Source organism: Fukomys damarensis, unplaced genomic scaffold (genome assembly GCF_012274545.1).
Source record: "Fukomys damarensis isolate Sample0158 unplaced genomic scaffold, DMR_v1.0_HiC HiC_scaffold_10, whole genome shotgun sequence".
Lineage (NCBI taxonomy): Eukaryota > Metazoa > Chordata > Mammalia > Rodentia > Bathyergidae > Fukomys > Fukomys damarensis.
The window spans coordinates 24,169,001-24,178,997 of NW_022900922.1; the positions used below are offsets into that span (position 1 = coordinate 24,169,001).

The window sequence follows — 9,997 nt, forward strand, 5'->3', positions numbered from 1 at the left end:
TTAGGAAAAAAAAAAAAAGAGACATTCTGCTCAGGAAAGTGATTTTCTTTATTTTTTCTTTATTTGTATGGCTTTAACAGAATTCTCGGCAGACGGTTGGTGTCAGTCATGATACTGGCAGATCAATCAGCTTGGAAGAGGTACTGCTGCCACTCAGTCAACTTTAAGGAAAAGAGGTATGTTCTTTATAACTTAACCTGGGGATTTAGCTCAGTGGCTCCTCCACCCACCTCATGACTGCAAGGTCCTAAGTTTGATCCCCGGTACCAAAAAAATAAATAAATAAAATAGCTAAACCTGAAGTGAGAACAGCTTTTGAAATAAAGGATGTAATTCTTGGAACTTGTTTAGTTCCAAGAAGCTCACTTCTCTGCCCGCTCTTCTGCCTGTCTGTGCCCCCCATTCACTAACCCTCTGTTATTTAATACAGAGGAGTGTTCTGATGTCATAAGGACAATACATGACAAGCCACTAACAGGCGACTTCAGCAATATCAACAACCATCCCCAGAGGTGAGTCTTCCCAGTCAATTGCATGTGAGTGGTTTTTAGTGAACATGCCCACCATCGCTCTGTAGGACATAACCCTCCTGCGACCTAACTTAGCTTAGCACTCCTGACCTTACCTTGGAATTAAATGGGCTGATATTATTGCCCACCTAGCCAAATTCACATAAAAAGGGGTGACTGGTTCCCTCCTGATAACGTGAGGAAGGGTTTAACAAGAATTTAAACAAATCAAAACAAGCAATCTAAAAATTGTGACTTACCTACTTTGGGAATATATATTGGTTTCTTAGGCTCTTTCTTCTCTAACTCAAACCTTGGCAAACTTGGGTGCCTATGTATACTGAGGATTTGCCTTGAGAATCAGCCAGCACTTAGGTCTCTGGGAACCACTTCTGTACTTGCTACAGGTTGAAGATATGCCATTGGGACGGTCTAATGTGTGGTGGGTTAGACTTCGCAAAACATGCGCAGGAGACTAAAGGATGATAACAACGTGATGCAAAACACTAACACTAGACGTATGAACGTCCTCCAGGGCTCTGCATAATCTTCCCTTTCAAAAATGGATACTGAACTTTACACAGCAGATTTGGGTTCCAAAGGTCCTTTAACTGGCGATGACCACTCTAGGGATAAGATGAATGGTACAGGAGACAGGACGTGAGAAAGGAAATTACCTCCAGGGATCATATCCAAAAGGAGGTCAGAGGACCAAAGTCGGTAGAAAAGAAAAATGCCGGAAGTTTGCTAAAAGACGTCTAGGAGTTGAGATATAGTTTAGAGGTAGAGCATGTGTTTAGCTTAGCATGTGCAAGGCCCTGGGTTCAATACCCAGCACCAAATAAAATGAAAAAAACCAAAACACAGATTTCTAGGTTCCACCCCATGGATTCTGTAGGCCTGAGAATCAATGATGTGAATGTTTCTCATTGGATGCTGATGCCAAAATTTGTAGATGGTTGTGGAAAGGCAAAAATTAAACCAGGTCCTGATTTTTAGCTCTGGTCTTGGAGCAAAAAGGGCCTGATGGTGTTTAAAGTTAGATGGTTTTAGGTACTTTCTTCTTTAGTATCTCATTTTCTCTCCCCTCTTTCAAGCAGTTAAACACTTTTGCGTTCATTTTCCTTTGTGAAAAGGAAATAATGTTTCAGTGTCTTCCAAAAACCTTAAGAAAAAATAGGGAAAACATTTGGGAACTGGAGGGTAGAGATGTTTAGCTTCCTTCCAGTCATTCCCAGAAAAAGACGGTGAAGGCAGAGAACCAGAGAAGGGAGAAGAGCCCAGAGGAGAACATGTACTTGCATCCTCTGTGTGCCCTTCCCTGGGGGAAGAGCCGGAGAGGCACTGAGGGCCTCAGTGACAGGCCAGGCCCCCAGAGGGAGTGGAACACTGTGCAAGAGGCCTTGGAATGGCACAGAAGCTGCAGCAGGTGCTCATGCCTCAACAGCACAGGAAAAGAACAGCAAGCACCTGGATTAAGGGGCCAGCAGGACAAATCAGGCTCCTGGGCCTTTTCCTCACTTTTGGAAGATCTTACCAAGGAGTGCTACTACTTGGGGGTACAGTTTGTCCCCGTACAGCAAATGTAGCTGTCTGTCTTGAGTACTTTCTGTACTTTCCTTTCCTCCTGAAGAACTTACATCGGAGGACACTTTGTGAAGAAGCACTGTACTGCTCAGGTGCTCTCACCTGCACTGCTGAACTGGTGCGTGGGGACTGTGACAGTTTATCAGAAGCTTTTCATGTCTGCCTGGTAAATGGTTTAAAATGGAGAGCATAAACTTAAAGCCATTCATGCAAAATGTATTTCCAAAAGGAAATTTATGTGCATAAATATTTAATCAAAATACTTAAAAGTAAAGCAACAGAACAACCATTTCTACTTGTGCCCAAGTGGTAGGACCTAAACTGTGATCATGTTTTTATCCACAAAACACAGGACCAGAATATAATATATATTCATTGAAGGCTATTTCAAAATCCTACTTTAAAGTATTGTATACATGCTTCTCTCTTTAGTTCATACTTCTTATATAATCCGGTATTATCTGTAAAGAAAAGCATGCTGTTGATCTGATTACATAAAAGTGATTGTACCATGTACCTCTGAGTACATGGTACTATTACATGGTACTATTAGGGCACGATCTGAGGAAAATTGTGCTTAAAAGCAAAGGGGCTTAAAAGTGTTTTAACAACAAAATATAATTGTAACAAATTTTATCTTAAGGTGCTTTTGTAAACACAGATAATTTGCATTACATAAAAGTTGAAGGAAATAAGGAATTGCAAAACGGTGAACGTACATTCATTCACTGAATAAATATTTATCCAATGTTTGCCTTGCACTGTGGATGTAAAATGTTAGGGGAAAATGAAGGGACAATAAGAAGTGTCTCTTCTTTCCCATATATTATGTATTGGTCTTTCATTATTTATGACGCTCGTAAGTGACACTCTGAGCTCCTGTAACAGCATTCCTACTAGGCATCACTCATCTCTCCTTCATTTATTTTACAGCTTTAGAATTTAGGTCAACAAGAAGCCAATCTGGACCCACAAGACTGATGGAGGGAAAATACACCAAAGGTGAGTTCAGGTTGGCTGTGAACCGGGCAGAACGCTTTATGATGTTTCTAAAACTAGCTAGTGGCAACTGTTTGCCAGAATTTAAAGTTTACCTTTCTCTTCCACTTGTCTCAGCCCCTCTCTCTCTTTTCCCTTACCGTGTTCCTTAAATGTTTCCTCTTGCCTTTTCTATATTGCTTGCAGAAAGAGGAAGTCTTCAGCAGAAAATTGCCACAAACGTTTAAATGATCTGACCTGTCTTGTTTAGATCTTGTTTGGAACCAGTCACTGTATTTCTCCTTAGCTTGGAACTAGGACAGACAATTTCCAAGGATGGTTGCATTTTACCCTCCATCTCAGTTTTTAATACTTTTCAAAGGACAAAGTACAAAAGTTAGTGATTGAAAAATGAAGACGATAAGTAAAAAAACAAACCTTGAGGAAGGAATATGGCCAGTGTCTAAGGAAGAGCAGCTACAAAGGTAACTTCTGATGAGGAGGGAAGGGAGAGGTGTCCACTATGGCCACCAGCAGGAAGAGATGAGTGGCGTTTCCTTCCCAGCGCTCTATCCCTAGTGCCCTTTGTGGATCGGCCCCCTTGATCCCCCGCAGCAGACCACTACTTCTCTGCGGAGGAACTGCTGTTCTGTGTGGACTCTGCTATGAGAAAGACAAGTGATTACACTGGAGCGTTAGCAAGGCTGAAGCTGATGTCAATCATTGGTCGCTGCACTTCAGGTGACAAGATCGGGCCTACAGGCAGGTGCTTCTTGTCAGAAGTGCTTATGAGACGGTGCTGATTCCGTCTCTACAAGAGGGAAGATTGTAGGACCAAGCAGATGAGAAAGAGAAGATCCAACTGTTCCTGGTTTAAAGTGACTTGGGTTTAATTGTGATCTCAGGAAGCTATTGGTTATTTTTCTCAGGTCTCCGTGGAGACCTAGGGTCTGCTTTGATGTTTCCATTCTCTGTTCCACGTATGTATGAGGTGGAACCTAAACTTTTGTGTGTGAAGATCATTTTCCCTGGCTGGGGTGGGGTGTTTAGGTTTTGCTCAAGTCTTTAGTTGCTTTGTTTTGCATGGCAATATTGCTATGTTTAACATCAAACATGGAATGATACAACTTCACTCAAACTTCCTGCACCTTCGGAGAAGATTTGAAGAGTTCTTTTTGCCATTTTGCTTTTTGGTCTTGAAGAACCATCTTTTTGGTAGATCAAGATATTTTACTGGCCTTGTCATGGACTCAAACAAGGTGAGCCATGTTGAGGCCCCAGGACATTACGGAGTCATAGGTGTTGGCTGAAAATCATCCTAACTTACCTTTATGCTTGTGCTGTTCAATCAATTCTGCCACCTGGGATAATGAAGAATAAGCATGTTCTAAATCAGGATTTTCATTTTGGTAAGAGTGTAGTTTCCTTCGGGAAAAGGGGCTAATGAAAAGAATAATTAACAATAGTGTTTAATTTCTGCTCACTTTGGCAAGACTCACCAGAGGATAAGGGGAAAAATATGCTCTGGAAACTGCCCATTCATAACTCTTACTTGGTTGTTTTAAGGTTAATGAAAGACAGGAATTCCTATGCTGGCTCTTTACAGACTTTGGCTATCTCACTATTTTGCTTTGATGCATAATTGTCCACATGAGCAAATACATTTATATTTGGCCCATATGAGGGGAATGGTATGTTAGCTCCTTTCAGTATGATTTTTCATCTTTTTCATTTCCCAATTTTGTAGGCCTCCCCTGTTGTAGGAGTCAAGGACTCTAGGTGTGCTGCAGAAGGGGTACACGGAGGGGGGCATGAGTGGGGATTGAACTCAAGGTCTCTGCACTGAGATACATCGCCAGCTCCTTTTTTCCTTTGAGACAGGGTCAAGCTAAGTTACTAAGTTGCACAGGTTTAGCTGGAACATTCAGCCTTTCCGCCTCAGCCTCCCAGAGTGCTGAGAAAGAAGAATACTTTTGATAATCAACTTCAGGGAATTTGTAGACCAAAGGATCCATTATGATTATAAAACTGAATTTCTCCACAAGTACTTTTTGGAGAAAATATTGTATCTGAGTATTATCTTAGCTTCATAGTACCTATATAAGAGGTCAAGCTACTAGAAATCATTAATCTATTTAATTGTTTTTTTTAATTTGTCAAGTAGAAAACTACTATTGTTCATGCCCTTGAAGGTTAGGTGTGTAGATTTTGTTATAAACTGCCTGATTGAAAAAAACAAAACAAAACAAAACAAAACAAAACTGCCTGACATCTCATTTAGCATTCTGGATATCAGATGATAATCTAGGTTTGAGAATATTTCCTGCTAGTGCACCTGCTTATTTTTACGTCTTAAAAACGATTTTGTGAGTACAGCAGAAAGTGAAAAAAAATCATAGCAAAGCTAAGCAAAGTAGTAGGCTATTTCTTGTCACAATTTCTCTCTGCTCATCCTTCTTCATTTATGGTTCACTCTACATTTTTGTTTCTGGTTTCTCATGAATGAATTCTAAAAGACAAGTTTTACAAGAAGGATATTTGAAAACTAGCAAAATGTCCTTTAAATATGTGTCAAATATATTTCACAGCTAATGTTCAGTTTTGGACTCAATATTTCAGGTGTGCTTAATAAATTCTAGTACCAAAGTTAATTTTTAAAACAGTGCTATTCAAATGAGATGCGCATACAAATCACCTGGCAGTCTGGTTACAACACAGATTGCAGATTATGAGTGAGGAGGCCCGGGCTGTGTAGGGTGCTTTAGTCTAACAAGCTCTGGGGAGGCTGCCACAGTCAGTAAGCAGCAAGGGGCCCCAAGCCAGTTCATGTAAACTGGGTAGATGGTGCCCTTCTGGTGGAAGGTGATGTAGACATTAGAGTTGTTTTCATGCTAATTAGCAGGAAACTCTTGGAAAGCCTCAATAAATTAGTGTCTTGTCAGGCATGGTGGCAAATGGCTATAATCCTACACTTGGGAAGTTGAGGCAGGAGGATTACCACAAGGAGGCCAGCCTGGGCTCCATACTGAGTTCAAGGTCAGCCTGGACTGCATAGGGAGACCCTGTCTCAAGACAAAACAATGTTAGTAGCAGACAAATACAAGCATTTTCTACAAATGTTTTAAAAACTAAGCTTGATACTTGGTGCTAGCAAACTGAATTTTGGAAACAGTATAGTTTGGTGGTTCTTTTTTTTTTTTTTTTTGTTTTCTTGGGGGTGGGCATTGAGACAAGATTTCACTGTGTAGTTGAGACTGGAACTCACTATGTAGTCCAGGCTGGTCTTGAACTCACAGTGATCCTCTTGCCTCAGCCTCCTGAGTGTGCCAGCACACCTGGCTTTAGAAGCAGCATAGTTTTATACTTACAACTTAGATGAGTCCAGTTTTCTAAGTGACTAATTAATTATATTAAAAAAACTAAAAAAGCCAAAAATTGCTTGTATGGCATGGTTTTAATACAGTATGTTTAGGATGTATAATGTAAAAGTTTTAGGTGAATTATTTGTTAAATTCTAGTGGTCAAATAGAACGTAATAAATTAAACTTTAAGAGAATTTGGCAAAATGATAAAGTATACAATTGGACAGATTGTTTTACAGTTTTATTCATGACACACCAAATGCTAAGACTACAAGCCAATATATAGTGGGTTCTCAGTAAAAGGATTTTTAATGACTTAATCTGAGTTGATGATTCATTAACTATCTTCCATGTTAGGATGGGATTGATCTTGAATTTGGTCACTTCTTCTAATAAAACTGAATTTGCCATCAAGAATGATGAATTTAAATATGCCTTAAATTATATGTGTTTACATACAATTATTATATTCCAAAACCTAGCATATGTTGATATACATAGGAAGAGGGACAATCTTATGGTATGTTGGAATCATGATAGATGTAGTTAATCAAAACTTAGTTAATGCATTTAGTCTTAAGTATTACTTTATTCCCAAATGACAGAGAACAGAGTAAGTTAATGAGAGTGCAGTGATTTAAATCTTTAAATGTCTTCCCTTTGCTATGGCCCTTCTTCCCCTAGAATACAAGCACACAGGGACAATCCCCAGTAACCTTCTAGAGTCTGAACCTTACTACACCACTTCACAGTTCTCTAGTTGAAATGACATAATTGAATAAAAGCCCCCCTACTTTCATTATTTTTCTACCTAATGAAATGCTCGGTAATAATTGTTACAGGAAAATGGGTGAAATATGGAATTCCAGCTAAAACTACTCTGAACAAAATAATTTGGTTCAAGAGACAGAGCAGATACATCATTTTTTGTTTATAGGGTAAAATAATGCCAACAACTTCCTCATAGTCTATGGTCGTCCTCACTTACTCCTTTGGTTGGCACTGTCTTGCCTTTGAAGAATGAGGCTGCTTTGTAGTTGGTTGGGTGGATATTCCTCATCTGTTAGAGAAGGGCCAGTAGCTTCTCTGTTTGCTGATCTATTCCTGATAGCGGGTCACCATGTTGGTGGGAAAAAATAAAGTTTATTGGTAGAGGGAGACCCTACCAGTAATAGACCTTATACTATTTATTTTGGCTGGAAAAAAAATTGGTCTAGGTATAACATAGATTTCATATTGTCTCTTATTCTTTCTCTGGTAGAGTTTCAGTCAATCACATGCCTGCAGAACTAGTGTATTTCTGTTCCCTTACATATTATTTTACTTCAAAGAAATATTTGTGAAACAACTGAGTACAAGCCTCAGATGTAGATTATTCCTTATCTCCTCACATTCTACCAATCTTCTATTTTCAAATTTGTAGTTTGGCCCAATTTTTTTGTACATCGTCCTTTCAAATCTTGGCCGTGAAGGCTGTCCCTTGCAAGAAAGAGATGTGTTGGAAATTTGGATTCTGATGAGTGAAAAGGGAAAATCAGATGTAAGCGCAGTTCAGTCTCATATATGTAGACCAATTACAGGTCTTCCCTGTATATTCATTTTTCAGGGACTCTGTGTCAAACACCTAGCTAAGAACTGTGAAAGAATGGGATTTCTGTGTAGGAGGGACAGAACAGCTGAAAGAGATCATTTTATTTAAGAAAGATGAAGTGCTTCATGGAAAAGAACTTGCGTGGGGAGTCTAGGGGCATTTAGTGGAGGTGGGAGGAACAAAGCTTAGACAGAAGAGAAAGTGAATTAGTTTTGACTATTATCTTTGGCAACTTGTCTTGGTGGTTATGGTCAGAGGTGCCACCAAAAGTCACTTGGTCTGCGGCCTATGTCTGGTACAACATGATTTATTTAGGTGTTGAAAGGTCTTACAAGTTCAAAACTACTATAAGTTTGGCTTCATAATTTCACATATATGATTTTTTTAAATATATACTGGGGATCAAAGGTGCGGTGCCACTGAGCTAAATCCCTAATTATTTTGTTGGTTTTTTGAGACAGGGTCTCACTATGTAGTTCAGGCTGGTCTTAAACTCACTTTGTATTCCAGGCTGGCCTCGAACTGTCCCCCTGCCTCAGCCTCCTGAGTGCTTGGATTACAGGTGTGTGCCACCATGCCCGGCACACATAAATTACTTAAACTGTGACTGGAATGGGACAGTTTTGTGGCGAGATGCTATAAAGGTCTCACAGCTTATTACTTGTAGGTGATAGCTGGTTGATATTAGATGCTTTCAATCTAAAGTTATGAGTGATTCGCCACCCTGTTGAGGTAAATATTCATTCTATTTGCAGATGAGGAAGCTCAAGCTTAGAAAGAGGATCAGTAACTTTCCCAAGGCTACACAGCTAGTAAGTGATGGATATAAATTAAATCTTTTAGACCTCAAAGTTATCATGGCTTTTTACAATAGATTTTTCTCCCTAATCATTTAGCTGTTTCAACTCACAGAAAGGTTTGGTTATGTCCCAGTTTTGACTGCCTATTTCAGTGTCCTAAATTCTCTGGACCACTATTTAAAAATTTTTTTTTTTTTTTTTTTTTTTTTTTTTTTTTTTTTTTTTTTGCCTTTTAGCTAGGAGAGCTGGATCAAGTGCTCACTCAAATCTATCAGCTCCCGGAATTTCTTCACATTGTGCAGTCAATATCTGAGTCTAGCTCACTTATTCACTCTCCTAAACATATTGCTAGGTGGAGTAAATATATGTATACTTTTATGATTTGGAACATACCCCTCATGATGTGACCTAACTTCATGGGTTCTAATTGCAACCATTTACTGCATTTCCTGAATATCAGGAAATACACCGAATGCTCTATGTAGATACGTCTGCGCCTCGCAACAGCTTTATAAGATGGGTTTTAGAGTTCCCATTTTATAGAGGGAAGCTCAGGCTCAAAAGGTTTTGAGTCATCCAAGGTCATATAGGTAGAGAGGTTAACTCAGTTTCCAGCCTTATGTGTTTGACAACAATGAAGCTGTATTTATTTTCTAATCAGCTTTAGGCCTAAAGATCGCGGTCATTGTTTAACAGCAGGTTTTTCTTTTTTCTTTTTAATAAATTATCATTAGATCCTGTCCTTGTCCTGTTCACTTTCTGCCTGCTTAACCAATGGCTGGAGAAAAGCAGAGCAGGAAGAGCTTAATATTTTCATGATAAATGCCTCCTCATACTTCAGATTTACAGACGAGAGCAGCAGTCCCAACGCTGGCTTTGTGCCTCAGGCCAATCCGGCGGATCTCCTTCCGCGCTGTCGTCTTTCCCAGAATCCGCGTCCTCGAACTGAACTACGTTTCCCAGAGTGCCGCGCGGCAGAGAGCGCGGGCTCTTCCCGCCCTTCTTTGCTCTTCGCCTATCACGAGGTCGCAGCGTAATGATTCACACGTAGGGACAGCGACGAATGACGTCGTTCTGGCTCGCGACCGCGACGGCGGCCTAAACGGCGGCTGTAGGCGCAATTAGCGGCGGCGACTGCAGGGACTACGACGGCGAGGCGGGCGCCGTGCG

The 9,997-nt window shown here is 40.1% G+C and overlaps 1 protein-coding gene and 1 long non-coding RNA gene across 3 annotated transcripts in view; both read left to right on the forward strand.

Moving 5' to 3' along the window:
- Positions 1 to 448: 448 nt before the first annotated feature.
- On the forward strand, positions 449 to 3,387 carry LOC117285469. Its single transcript, XR_004516528.1, has 3 exons — positions 449 to 512; positions 3,030 to 3,098; positions 3,282 to 3,387. It is a non-coding gene; the product is annotated as an uncharacterized LOC117285469 (long non-coding RNA).
- Positions 3,388 to 8,782: 5,395 nt separating this feature from the next.
- Nup153 (nucleoporin 153) overlaps positions 8,783 to 9,997 on the forward strand; it is a 70,585-nt gene continuing 69,370 nt past the window's right edge. For both annotated transcript variants that reach the window (XM_033761903.1, XM_010622910.3), the window contains exon 1: positions 8,783 to 8,839. In XM_033761903.1, the coding sequence (XP_033617794.1) occupies positions 8,783 to 8,839 (57 nt within the window). The remainder of the gene's footprint in view (positions 8,840 to 9,997) is intronic.